The sequence below is a fragment of the Pongo abelii genome, chromosome 10, assembly GCF_028885655.2.
Source record: "Pongo abelii isolate AG06213 chromosome 10, NHGRI_mPonAbe1-v2.0_pri, whole genome shotgun sequence".
Classification (NCBI taxonomy): domain Eukaryota; kingdom Metazoa; phylum Chordata; class Mammalia; order Primates; family Hominidae; genus Pongo; species Pongo abelii.
The window spans coordinates 87,782,145-87,796,793 of NC_071995.2; the positions used below are offsets into that span (position 1 = coordinate 87,782,145).

The 14,649-nt window shown below is 42.0% G+C and overlaps 1 protein-coding gene across 2 annotated transcripts in view; it reads right to left on the reverse strand.

The window, feature by feature from the left end:
* Positions 1–6,473: 6,473 nt before the first annotated feature.
* POC1B (POC1 centriolar protein B) overlaps positions 6,474–14,649 on the reverse strand; it is a 161,420-nt gene continuing 153,244 nt past the window's right edge. Inside the window, exon 10 of one of the 2 annotated variants that reach the window (XM_063711537.1) lies at positions 6,474–8,367. In XM_063711537.1, the coding sequence (XP_063567607.1) occupies positions 8,299–8,367 (69 nt within the window). In that variant the 3' untranslated portion in view covers positions 6,474–8,298. The remainder of the gene's footprint in view (positions 8,368–14,649) is intronic. The other variant, XM_054526326.2, reaches the window with a different exon arrangement.

A 14,649-nucleotide genomic window follows, 5' to 3' on the forward strand; every position in this document is an offset into this window, starting at 1 on the left:
CCCAGACCAGTAGGTCTAGAAATGAAATGTTTAGAAACACCTGGAGGTACTTGCTCTCAGTCCATATCCTGGCCTCCCTGACAGGGACTCTGATTCAGAAGATCTAGGGATGGGCTCAGGCAACTATATTGTAGTCCAGCAGCCAGCAGTGGCTTATACAGGTGGACCAAACTTTGAGAAGCTTCAAGTGACATCCCACATAGTCAGATTCCTCACTTATCCACTCTGTTCAGCAATTGTAGAAATGTTCTTGAAGTAACTGGAAAGATGAGTCAAATAGTATTCTTTAGACACAAGCATAAGAACTTCGTAACAGGAAAATGCTGTGTCAGGCATAACTAATCTGCTTGCCCTTGTAAATGCAACTCTTCAACTGGTATGCACTCTGAGTTATTTACTGGTGAAACCTGTCACAAAGCGTTGGGAGATTACAAAGAACAGAAGAAGGTATCTTGGTAGCAGCATCGTGTGTTTATTGAACACCCGTTGTGTGTCTAAAACTGAAATGACTGCTGGGGCTTATGAAAATGAGTGAAATTCAGGCCCTGCTGTCACACAAAAAAAATAAGTCTAATTGGGGAGGTTAGACATGTGCCCGGGAAGCTAGAATGTAATGTAGTAAATGTGGTCATTGCAGTAGAAAGGAAGTGCTATGGGAACAAGAGGAGGAAATGGTTCATCTATCTTAGGGTGGGAGGCGGAAGGTAGAGTTGGGGTGCTGGGAAGCGTCCCAGGGGAGGCAGCATCTGAGTTAGATTCCCCAGGGAGCAGATTTCTCACTGTCCCCCATCCAGTGGGATAGGAGAAGACCCACACTCTGGGCAAGATAGAAAGATGACATGAGCTAAGGTTTGGAGAGATGGACATGTGTGACCAGTGCAGTGCAGGTGAATGGTATGGAAGGCAAAGATTGGCAGAGAATACAGGAAAGGTGGTGCAGTGCCAGGTGGGAATGGGCTTTGGATGTCATGATAAGAAGTTTTGAATTTTTCTTTAGGTGAAGTCATCATAGATATTTATACAGGGGTGTGACATGATTTCAGTATATAATTCTGTAACAAAGGGGGCGAGTAGACTGGAAGGGAGAGAGAAACTGGGGGCAGGAAAACCAATTAGGAAGCGATTGCAATTGTCCAGAAAAAGGATGCAGTACCACCACAATCATCCTCTTCCTAAAATAATGTATTCAAACTGCTTAGTTTTATTCCTCCTATTTCTGCAGCTAGAAAAATCACTTAGCCCTCTTGTGACTCAGAATTTCTCCCTATTAATAGAAGATGACAAAATACTTACCTCACCTCACACAGGGAGATACTGAGAGATGCTTGCAATTGTAGCCACGAAAGAGGGGGAAATATTATTCCAAATACCGTGGTAGTAATTACTCTGGGGTAGTGAGGGAAGGGACACTGCCTTTCCCCACTAACAATTCATTATAAAAATTTCAAACCTACAGAAAAGTTGAAAGTTGAGTAAGAGCACCAGAAATACTCTTTGGAGGGAAGCTTCTGCAGAAATTCCAAGTACTCACCACCCAGGAAGTGGCATTTCCAATCTAAGGGCCCATTGCCTTCAGGATGAGAATGCCATTGCAGCCTATTTGGTTACAAACAGTGTTCTATAATATGAGATTTTGTAAAGAAAGGCCCATTTTCCCATTGTTTTCCATTACAAACAAAAGTGTAAGGAATGATGTTCTTATTATTCCTATTGCTGAAATGGGGCTGGGGAGGGCCATATTTGAAGGAGTTATACCGTCATCTACATGCTTTCAAGCTGTGTTTTGCCCTTTGGGGTTTGGAGTCTGCCCTTGTAGCAAGGGGCACGTAGTCATACCTTTTCCATCTGCTGCTGGGCCCCTTCCCATACTAGGTCTCCATTTCAGCACCCTGGACCACATCAGAATTCTTTCTTGTTTTTGGAAAAGCATCATTTATATCTACCGCAGTGTGTGTGACAGACATAAACTGCTTTAAGTTTTGCCAAAATGTCTGTGTCTTCCACCTTTAAAAAAAAATCTGTGCTCTCTATATTTGCTGAGTTGGTATAAGATATTCCAAGGGATAAAAAGATAAATAATGTAGAGACACTGCCCTCAAGAAGCTAACAGACAGGACTGTGACCTAATGAAGAAGTTATGAGGGTAGCATTCAGTGCTTTTTTAGAACAGTATCAACTTTCAAGATTCAAAAGGATGGTCGTGTTCAATGACTGATGGAGTCCTTCCAGCTGGAATGGGGTGATTTGAACTTACAATGAGGAAACCCAAAGTACTTCATTTTATATATGAAAATCAAATGGTTATTGAGTGATATAATAAGGAGACCTATCAGGAATACGTAAGGAGAAGATAATACATGCTCCTTTCTAAAGTACATTTACGTAAGTAATGAATGATTAGCTTTCAAATGGAAATGTTTTCTCTAGTACAGTGAATTATTCTGATTCATTTGTTCACTCTTAACTTGCATTTCTTGGAAAACTTACTGGCAAAATTTGTCACAAAGCAATTAGGAGACTACAAAGTACAGAAGAATAGCCTTTAAATCCTTACACAAATCAGTTCTTATTTTAAGGACAGTTTAAATCTCACAACATCACAGCCTGCTTTTGCATGCACTCTTTCATTTACTTGTTAGATTCCTTTACTGCAAAGAGCTCAAGGAAAACAACTAGAAACAAACCATGGCTATGCTGACAAGAAAGAGTCAATTATAAAGGGAAATGAATGAAGATTTATTCATTTATTAATAAAGTAATGTGGGCAGCCATTTGATGATTCTAATTTCTGATTTAGTCTTTAAAGTTAACTTATCTGCATATATTTTTAAAAGTCTGTGCTGTTGCCAAGTGACTTGGAACTACACAGCATAGTTTACTCACAAATTAGATGAAAGCATCTTTTAAAATGTCTGCACATATTATACTTGTTTTTCTCTTAAAAAATAAGCCATTGTTGATTTATTTTTGGGCAGGTGACATTTGTGAATGGAACAAAATATAAAAGGAAGGATACGGCATACAGTAAGTCAGTCTCTTCTGGCCACTCAGTTCCTCTCCCTGGCAGCAACCACTTTTGACTAGCATTTTGTGTATCTTCTCAGGGGGAGTCTATGCATGTACAAGGATATGCATTTATTATTGGTGTTATTGGTATGCAATTGTAGCAGACTCATTTTTAATGACTACATAGTATTCTATTGCATGGACATAGCATAATTTATTTAGTCAGCCATCCTATCGATAGATATTGAGGTTGTTCGTAATCTTTTTGCTATTGCAAGCAATGACTGCAATGATTATGTTTTATACATTCATCCACCTTGTGGTGAATATATCTGTAGGGTAAATTCTTAAATATGGAATTGTTTGGTCAGAGTATATGAGTTTATAATTTTGATAATTATTGCCCAAATGCCCCCTTCAGAGATTGTACTAATTTGCATTCCCACCAGTAATGTATTTCCCCATACTTTAGCGGACACAGTGTGTTCTCAAACCTTTGCCACTCTGAGAGATGAATATTGGTATCTCATGGTAACTTTAATTTGCATTTCTCTTAAGAGTCAATTTGAGCATGTTTTTGTATGTTTAAAGGCTGTTTGAATTTCTTTTTCTGTGAACTGTCTATTCATCTCCTTTACTCATTTTTTTGAGTAGATTGTTGATCCTATTTTATTTTTGTACCTTATTTTGCAACCATAATGTTAAGTTCATTTTAGCCTCTGAACTCAAATACCATTTGTCAATCATTAGTCCAAATTTAAAAAAAAGTGGAGCCACTTAATAATCCTAACGCACAGTTTGAAACATAATTCATTGATGCCTGACTTTTCCTTCTCAACTCAGTTTTAATCTCAAATTTTAATGGGAACTGTCATCACTCTTTAGGCCCAGTCAGGGTCAGAGTCCTGGGTTTTACTTGTTTTATTTGAACCCCAGGAGAGTTGCTTGTCTGAAGCTCTGTTTTAGCAATAGATTATTTATACAAACTCTCTGATAAATTTTAACTCATTAAATAGCAGCGTTAATATACTCATCTAGCACCACATTCCCTGCCTTCTGCATGAGCAGAGGAGAGAGAGTGATACTATTAAATATTCAAAAGCCTTTATCCTTATCCCAACCCCTCCATAGGAAGATGCTATCTTGCCTGGGCTGGGTGTAGTGGCTCATACCTGTAATCCCAGTGCTTTGGGAGGCCAAGGTGGGAGGATCACTTGACACCCAGAGTTCAAGACCAGCCTGGGCAACATAGTGAGACCCCATCTCTACAAAAATACAACTAAAAAAATTAGCCAGGTGTTGCAGGCACCTGTATTCCTAGCTACTCAAGAGGTTGAAGTGGGAGGATCACTTGAGCCCAGGAGTTTGAGGTTACAGTGAGCTATTATCAGGTCACTGCACTCTAGCCTGGGAGACAGAGTGAGACCCTTTTTTTTTGAGACAGGGTCTCACTCTGTCACCCAGGTTGGAGGGCAGTGGCGAGATCTTGGATCACTGCAACCTCTGCCTCCTAGTTTCAAGCGATTCTCCTACCTCAACCTCCCGAGTAGCACGCCTGGCTAATTTATTTTATTTATTTATTTATTATTCTTATTTTTTTAATAGAGACAGTGTTTCACCATATTGGCCAGGCTGGTCTCGAAAACCTGACCTCAAGTGATCCACCTGCCTCGGCCTACCGAAGTGCTGGGATTACAGGCATGAGCCACCATACCTAGCCAACCCTGTCTCTTAAAAAAAGAAGGAGGAGGAGGAGGAGGATGAGAAGGAGGAGGAGGAGGAGAAGGTGAAGAAGAGAAGGAAGAGGCAGAGGGGGAGGAGGAGGAGGACTAGAAGGAGGAGGAGGAGGAGGAATTATCTTATTATCTTGCCCATTAAATAAAAAAGTGTAAAAGTCCCTTGCTTCTTTCTTTCTCAGAATGGGGTAGTTTAAAAGTGTCTGTTTGCAATCCCCAAATATCATATTGCTTTTGGCAGCTGATATTCTTTAGCAGCTGATTAAATGATACATATTTTACACAAAATAGAATATCCTGAATCAAAGGGATTTTGAATATTTATTTGAACTGGCTTTATCTCAGGTATATATCTGGAATTCACTGAAAATAAAATGGGTGGTAAGGAATCCAAGATGACAGAGGATAGCAACAACAATAACAAGATGGAGACCAGGAAGTAGGTTTGCAAATACCTGTAGGTTGGATGTATATAGGAAAAGCTACCATATCAAACTGGGCAGAAGCAACCAATCCAGAAAAATAACTTCTAGCATCCAATCATATGGTGGTGAGATTAAACTCAAAAGAAAGTTAGATGAGGTTTAGAGAACATATTCTCAACCCGTACATACTTCATTGGAGCAACTCTTGTTAATCTTAAGGGGAATTATGGAACTCCATTCTTTCTTCTTATTTAGAAGAAAATAGACTCAAGGCCAAATTTGTAGGCCAAATTGAAGATATAACGAGATTTTTTTTAACTCATCGTCTTTGCCAAATTCTCTAGAACATAAAACCTGAGACGAAGATTACTTGCTAAGTCTATGTTGGGTGGTGCAATTTCAGGGCTATAAAAGGGAGTGAGAAAAAGGTGAGGCAGGAAAGGAAGGAATGCAAATACTAGATGGTGTGTTAAGGAACTGGACATAACTTCACAAAGAACAAAGCCGGTTGCTGGGTCCTGCACATCACCTTGAAACAGTCCATCAGGTGGGGAGGGCGGTGGGAGGAGCAATGGGGGGAGAAAGAGGAATTTATCTTTTTGACCTCTAGTCCCTTGATTCAAAATTTAACTCAGTGATTTAAGCGAGCCGTTGGGTAAGCCAGATTCCACATCCCACTAAACTGCCTGGAAGAGGTGGGAGGAGAGCAGCCATAAGGTATGAGGTACAGAGTCCCATCAGGTGAGACCCATGTCTGTAGCCACTGAGGTTCCTGTTAGAACAGGTGAGATGTGATCTTCCCAAAGCCCCAGCTTCTTCCGCAGGAGGCTGAGACAGCAGGCCCCCGTATGTCCATTCAGGAAGAGGCTAAGGCTTGGGGGTCAGGTGAAGAATCTTGAGAGACACAAAAATTGTTCTAGTATAGTCATGACTTAAAATTATAAACAATAATTTTCAAGTCTTTTAGGAAATCCATGAATTAGTGTTTTTGTAGAGATATGAACTTTCAGTAAAAGAGTCAACGAATCATAATAGGTATGGAGGTGGAAATTCTATTATTAAGATTTATGATTGCTGAAATATTTTCATGATTACTCAGATCCATTTCTGGACTGACCTTATGCTTAACCAGATGATGTTTATTATTAAAGCTGATTTTTAACGAGTGTTCATTAATAAAAAATGCTCTTAACCACAAGGCTTTGTTTCCAAGTGATGTATAATAATATGTGCTAAAACACGAATCTCAACTTCCAGATGCATATTTTACCAAAACACCTATTGCACTAAGGAAAATATGACAAATTCTTTTTTTTTTGTTCGTTTTTTTCCTTTTTCCCTTTGCTTTTTAATGCTCAGGAAACTATGATTGAGTTTATGAACACATGAACAGGCAAGCACGTACAATTAAAAGATGAAACAACGAAAAAAGTTGATCCATGTCATTCCATGAGAAAGGCTGCCCACAGCACTCCAGCTCAAACACAGTGTCCCCTCGAGCTCTCTATCCCCCTCCCCACTCCCTCACCTTCCCTCAGATTCAGGGAAATCAGGTTGGGAGGTGAGTGCATCATTGACAGAGAATGCCCCCCTTCCACGTTCTGTAAGTCTCTCCCAGAGGCGGGGAAGGCAGTTCCCTTCAGTAGCACAGTTAGGGTCAATTAGTGTTGGTTCCACAAGTTAAGGTACTTCAGGCTGCTTTGGTGGCAGCGTGGTTCCTCCCCTCCTTTTTCAAGGCATGTGTCCTCTAAGAGTAGTAAAGCTTTGGAAACTGTGCAGACTGTTAAAGTTGACAGCTTAATACAGGATCATTGAAGTCGGCAGGCAAAAGGATCCTCGGAGACACCTCCCTCAGACCAGAAGCTTCCAGAAGGCCTGGGCAGCTCTGTGTTTCGGCTGGGCATGGCACACTGGAGCCCCCCCGAGGCCAGAGGGTGGTGCGTTCAGGTAGCAAAGACAGGTGGGCTCCGTCCCGCCTTCACCTGCAGCTGCCCTGGCTGCTGGTGGAGAAAATATGACAAATTCTAATCTTTCTGCACATTAATGTGCTGTGGTATAGGTCTAAGGGAGGGGGCACAGATGGTGGTGATGGAAGTGGAAACAAAAAAGTCAATGAAAGAGACTTGATAAAACAAGCGTCATATATCTAAAAATAAAATAATAACAAATGGTTATCCTAGTGTATACATCCAGATGACATTTGGAAATTTGCATAGAAGTAACAGAAGGGCTAAATGAAGCCTTCCGAAAAAGTCATAGTCTTTCAAACTTTATGTACTCTTGGATTCCAGAAACTCACTTCAGTTATTTAAGTGAAATGACCAGAATTAGTGTCATCTCCATACATTGAGCAGGAAGTTAACTTTGAGGAACTATACATGAGCACTTGTCCCTGAGGTTGTAGTATCTTTATGTCCTTTCCACGCCCTCGCCACAAAAAGCCCCAGCAAGAACAATCAATGTTTTCCTGCTTAACCCGTATTTTTATCTGAATGTACATTCTCCCTCCTCCCTCTTCTCTCTAGGCATTTGCTAGGCCCTTAGGAGGTCAGGCAACTTGCACTGTGGCACATGAAGAATATTCACATATTTCATATCCTTCAGGAGAAAGGAGACAGCACAAGAAATTCTGTTGTCACTAATTGAAAGTAGTTTATCACTTTATCTTTAGAAGGTCTAATGCCAAAACTTCAAGGAGATAATAAATAGTCCAGTCTGGGTTTGAGCCTGGAGTTTGGATGTCTAAGATGACTCTGAGCGGATGTGGATTTACGTGTTAGTACCTGAAAGTGGGCACAGCCCCCACCTTGGAATGAATGTACACTTCCAAAGGACTCGTTTCCACAGGGTGGTGGAAGGAACAACAGAGACAGCTATGTGCCTACATGCTCAGCCATCTGCCATTCCAACCACACGTCTCTCCCCCCGTTTCCTGCAAATGATTCATCTATTCTTTTTCTTCTTCTTCAAAGATAACTCTGTAGGCACTTAAGGAGGGGAAAGTCATTAAGAAAAGTGGAATCTGGAGTTATTAGGATGAGATAGAGCAGATTAAACAGTCTGGAATTTCACAAAGCAAACAGCACAGGGTGCGGACCCTGGGCCCGTCTCTCTCCTGCTGGTTCATCATTTCACAGGTTATCATCCTTCATGAACAGGTCAACAAAAATGGCCACAGGTAAACCTGAGCATATGAGTTGCTAAAGAGAAAGAAAGAGAGAGAACAGCAGAAGTCAGGAGGATTCTGGATTTTCCAACTGGAGCCTCTGCATCTTATCCAGCATCATAGATAGTGTCTGTCGCTAAGTGATGCCAAAGGTTTTACACCAATGAATGGGATCTTTGTGACTTCTTCCAATAAGCAGACCAAAAAGCTGCCACTAAAATCATGCTTTTAAAGGAGATCCTGAACAATAGCCAGTGAAGGTGATTATGACCATGTCCCCATGTCCATGAGGAGGTGCTTGGTGGGTATTTGTTGAATTGCATCAAACTGGAGTTGGATGGGACTCAGTTCAAATCCTGACTCTGCTTCCAGCTTCTGGTACATTAGGCAAGTTGCTAAACCTCTGGGGTTAGAGGATAAAGACACTACCTCACAGGGTGGAGTGAGGAGTCGAGGATAATATACGTGAAGTACTTCATGTGGTCTTTGGAAAGAGGTAGATAGGCAAATATCAGGTGATTACAAATACTCCTTATAATTTCACTTCAGTTTGTACCGCATCTCACACCCTGAAGCTAGCAGGGTAAAGAGCTCTCAGGAGAATGAAGAGGCCTCTGGCCCATTCTAGTATGGTCTCTCCCATCAGGAGGGGAAAGGCAGATAGTGCATGGGACCTGGCAATAGGATTGAATGAGACATAAGCAAAGTCTGATCACATCCTTATCCCCACCCCTTAACAGCCACTATATCCCTTGTGGCAAATGAAGGGCCCCAGAAGTGAGGGATCTTATTGCTAAGTAGATCAGACAGAGTTCTTAAAGATTCTAATATGTTGCCTGTATTGTCTCATCTGTAAAATGGGTGTTAAAATAGCACTCATATCTTGGGTTGTGAAGATGAAAGAAGATAATCTATGTAAAGGACTGAGCACAGGGCCTGGGACAGTTAGTGATAGATACATGTTAGCTACTGTTACTATTTTGTATCCCATGTTCAATCTATGATATTGATTAACCTGTTTATTGATTGATGGATTTTCATTTAGTAAATTAATTTTCAATAAATGATTTTCACTTAAGCATTTGTTCACACAGTCACTTCATTCATTTATTTATTATAAAACATTTATCAAGGTCCTATTCTATACTGGCACTATGCTGGGCTCAAGAGATGCTGAGGCTTGTTGGGCAAGAAGGTTGAAGACTAGGCAGGGAGAGAGACCTGAACTAAAGCAGGACAAGACAAGGTGTACTATACACATCATGGAGACGTGTATAAAGCATTCCTGGAACCCAGAGGAACCAGGAAGTGCTGCTCAGAAAAGATGCTTTTTGAATTAGATCTTGAAGCATGAGTAGCCCGAGGAGTTTGGGCTTGCGAATTCTAGATAACAAGAACAGCTTGCCAAAAGGGATAAAGTTGTGAAACAAACAAACAAAAAACAGGGTTTGGAGCCAGGAGGACTTTGGTGTGAGTGGTGTTTGGCCATTCTGCCTGGTGCCTTCCCTTGAATTTAGGTTCGACCCCCTGTGGGGGCCACAGAGAGTCACCTGCAGCTCAGTCCTACCCCAGGTGCTGGGCCCAAGTCTGCTCTTAGAGGAAATGTAAGTAGCTCATGTCACTCAGTATTGGGTCAGCCAGGCTCTGGGTTCTGTTCTGAGCTCCTGCTCTATTTCTAGCTGTGAAGTTTCCACTTGATTCCTGTCACAGGCTCTACCTTGTATTCCAGTTCAAATAACTGGGCTTTTGCCTTTGTTCTTTCTTCTACATTCTGCCTCTAAGTTTCTCTAAGACTGGAATTTTGCCTTTTCTTATCAGTCCTTCCTAGAACTTCAGTCCCTCCCAGAACTTCAGTCCCCTCCTTGGCCCTGGGGCCTCACTCCAGGCTGCTTGATCCACTTATGGTTATTGCTTACTGGGTTCACCTTCTTCTCCTTTCTGCAGGTGGAACACAGACTGATGACAACCATGTGCTGAGATCCCCTGTTACTGCCTAGACACAAATTGCTATCTAGGTCCTGTTTCACTGCCTGGCAGAACTGCCTTGCCACTTCTGGTTTGGCTCGCCATTGACTGAATTCCTAAACTCCATTCTGAACATTACTAGTGAAAAATGCACGGCTGGGCTCAGTGGCTCATGCCTGTAACCCCAGCCCTTTGGGAGGCTGAGGCAGGTGGCTCACCTGAGGTCAGGAGTTCGAGACCAGCCTGGCCAACATGGTGAAACCTCGTCTCTACTAAAAATACAAAAATTAGCCTGGCATGGTAGTGGGCACCTGTAATTCCAGCTACTCAGGAGGCTGAGGCATGAGAATCGCTTGAACCCGGGAGGCAGAAGTTGTAGTGAGCCGAGATCACACCACTGCACTCTAGCATGGGCTATAGAGCGAGACTCAGTCTCAAAAAAAAAAAAAGAAAAATGCACTACTTTGGTATTGAAAGTAGCATCCAACATCAGCTTTTGGAGATACAGGTTATGCCATATACTTTGGTAAATTTCCCCCAAGCATTTGGACTTACAGAAGATATGCAGTAAAAGCTGTTGGAGTATATGCTACAAATGAGCCTTGGTGGTGTGGTCCCAGGCCTTCTTGTGCTGATTAGCATTTTATGGCAGATATAATTTTCCTTAACATTGCTCAGGGGATTAGGACACTAGTCATATGCTTCCAGGCACAAGTTTTAAAAAACCAATTTAGGAATAAAATCACAACAGGAAATGAAGACCATTTGGAAATTTGAGAACCCACATGTTCTCTATGTTCTTTTCTTTTCTTTTTTTTTTTTTAGGAAGAATTTCAAAGTTTCAACCTGTTTTAATGCTTGCCCATCTGGTTGTTTTATTAATGAAAACAGCAGCATCTTCTAATGCTCTTGTGTGAGGCAACAGTATTTTCCCAAAAAAATCACAGAAAAAACTTTGGGATTTGATGTACCATATTTTGTCTTTTACTTTTTTTCTTTGAAAAAATAAATCCCAACTGGAGATCATTTTAGAGAGAGTATGTGCTTAGAAATATTCAGTGAGTCATGCCTGGTGTTGTAGGTCTATTCCGGTGCGTGGGGTTTCCAGAACAATTACATAAGTGTTAGCATAGCCAGGAACTTTTGACATTTGTGGCAGCTTAATGGAGTTCTTTTCATCATTGAAAATATTCTAATTGTTGTTTCCTTAAATCTAAAATGCATAAAACTAGTGAAGCAGGATAAATTGATTCTGAGGCATTTCTATCCAGTATGCTTTGTTGGCAAAGAAACTGAAGAAAATTTACTTGAAATAAAATACAGGTGATCAAGCTGTTAACAAATACAGTGATCTAATCATCTGGAAGAAAGTGAGAGGATAAATTGTAAGTGAGACCTTTTTGTTTCTCCTCTTTCTTTTATCTATCAAGATTTCCAGCCCAGGCGTGGTGGCTCACACCTGTAATCCTAAGCACTTTGGGAGGCTGAGGCGGGTGGATTGCCTGAGCTCAGGAGTTCGAGACCAGTCTAGGGAACATGGTGAAACCCCGTCTCTACTAAAAATACAAAATATTAACCAGGCATGGTGGCTTGTGCCTGTAATCCAAGCTACTCAGTAGGCTGAGATAGGAGAATCGCTTGAACCCGGGAGGCAGAGGTTGCAGTGAGCCAAGATCATGCCATTGCACTCCAGCCTGGGTGACAGAGCGAGACTCCGTCTAAAAAAAAGAAAAAAAAAAAAGATTTCCTTTTCCTTTACAGCCTGACCATAGCATATTGTTTACTTGCACAACCCTACATAATGAGATTATTCAATCACATGTTTTTTAAAATGCGGGGATTCCAAAAGCTATTAGATCAATACCTTTCTTTAATCTTTCAAAAGATCACCAGGAAATAATGTGATATTCTAGTACTACTAATTTGTTTGTTAAAATATATTTTTAAGTACCTGTGTTCCAAAGTATCTCCTAGTATGAGAAACTAGAGAAAGACCCAACCAAAGCCATTATCAATTAATTTTTTCTATCTCAAAGGTGAGCTCCCCAGATCCAGAGTTTAGGGGCTTTCTGGGGAGGGTGAAGTCCTTAGTTTTGTTTTTATTTTTTTTGAGACGGAGTCTCACTCTATTGGCAGGCTGGAGTGCAGTGGCGTGATCTTGGCTCACTGCAACCTCCACCTCCCGGATTCAAGCAATTCTCCTGCCTCAGGCTCCCGAGTAGCTGGGACTTGAGGTGTGTGCCACCACGCCCGGCTAATTTTTGTATTTTTAGTAGAGACGGGGTTTCACCATGTTGGCCAGGATGGTCTTGATCTCTTGACCTCGTGATGTGCCCGCCTCAGCCTCCCAAAGTGCTGGAACTACAGGCGTGAGTCACTGCGCCCGGCCAGAAGTCCTTAGTTCTTATAGATGCTTGTTCAGTGTCTTGCACAATTTTGCTACTGCCTTATTTTCCTGCAGATAAGACATTGTAGTTATGGGTGTTACTGTATTTATTGGTTCAAAAGACATGGTGCAAAGGACAAGTAGGCCGAGCGGGCTCTGACTCATAGAGGTTGCTGCCTGCTTGTGCCCTGTGTGTACCTTTTGAGTAAAGAGCACAATCCACCAAGTCTAGCTCTGCATGCTCAAGTGCTATTGAATTCTTTCCACCTGACCACAAGTACTTGAGCACCTTTCCTCCGTAGCAGAGCTGATAGCACAGAGCACACTGAGAATCCCTATAGGGAAGGTGTGGTGAGGCTGTGTGAACTGCGTGGGCTGTGGTCACGTAGTTGATCATGTAAATGGGATCACAAACTTAGTAAGCATCCTGTGACACACCGTCATCATTAGAGTGTGCTTGTTGATGTTGGAGTACTATGTGCTATTCAGGACTATTTCCAAGAATCTACTTGAACATATATCCTGGGCTGTAGGATACAGGATGAAAAGAGGATTTGGTGTCCCTGCCAAGTTTCCTAGATAATGGAGATAATTTTTTTTAGCAGGAAGTGATGTGTACATCTCAAGGCTGGGAAGGTGCAGGTATACGAAATTAGCCTTAGCAAGAAAGAAAATGCCAAAATCAAGGCCAAGTGAGAACATAACTTCTAGACCAACAGAAAGGAAGTGAGGGGAGCTGAGCTGCCCTGTTTTGTTTCTGAAAAACCACTCATCTTGCTCTTCTATATTCCTGACTTTCTCCATCCAGTAGTCACCAAGTCCAGCTAGCTCTGTCTCCTCTGATTCTGGAATCTGTCTTCCCTTCACCATCTCTCCAGTCATGGAGTTCAGTCTCTTACCATACTCACCTGGATTACTGCAATAGACACTAACTGGCCTCCCTACTTTCAGTCTTCAACACCCCATATCTCACCAAAGGGATCTTTGTTGTCTGTCCATTGTTAAATGGTGGGGATTTATTGGGAGGATTTCTGTCTGCTCTCAGGATGGACCAGAAGTTTCAGAAATTGATAGAAATGGGTCGGGTAGGGATGGGTAGGGTTAGAACATTCAACAGTGTTGTCAGTGCCCTGCCCCAGAATGAATGCTCTTCCATCATTTCTCCATCTTTTCACCCTCTTTCTTCACTCCAGGGAGTGAACATTGTTCCAGCTTGGGTCAGGTGGCTGTTTGTTGGTGAGTAAGGGGTTCAGGGAACAGATTTAACAACTCAGCAGGCAATCCTTCAAAGGGAAATCAAGGTGGAATGGATACTGAGTTGTCAAAAATCAACATGTTCCCATGATATGTTGACTATAGAAGGGTCATCTAAGTGCAGTGGCAAATATAGTTTATAGTATTTACTCGAATGGCTTGTTAATTTATCTCTCTTCCTCAACAGACATTGAAGTCCCTGGAGGAAGAACCATGTCTTATTCATCTTTGTATGCCTGGCTTCTCATAGACACATACAGTAAGTACTCATTGTATCAAAGAATGAATCAATGTTCCCGTAAGTGAAAGCTGTGTTTGGTCTAGTGTATACGCTTCCAGAACTACTTTATGGTCCCCCAGCCGCAGCCTTCAGTGACCCTGCTTCCTGAGCTAGAACTGCTCAACACTGACCTCAGCAGCAACCCACCTTCTGAGTCCACCCACCCTCTGGGTGCTCCTGAAGGGGCAGAGAGAGCCAAGCGGCTGTATGTCAGATACAAGGCCTCACTGTGTGCTTCCTTTCATCCATCTTTTTTTTTTTTTGAGACAGAGTCTTACTCTGTCACCCAGGCTGGAGTGCAGTGGCGCCATCTTGGCTCACTGCAAGCTCTGCCTCCTGGGTTCACGCCATTCTCCTGCCTCAGCCTCCTGAGTAGCTGGAACTACAGGCGCCCGCCACCATGCCTGGCTAATTTTTTTGTATTTTTAGTA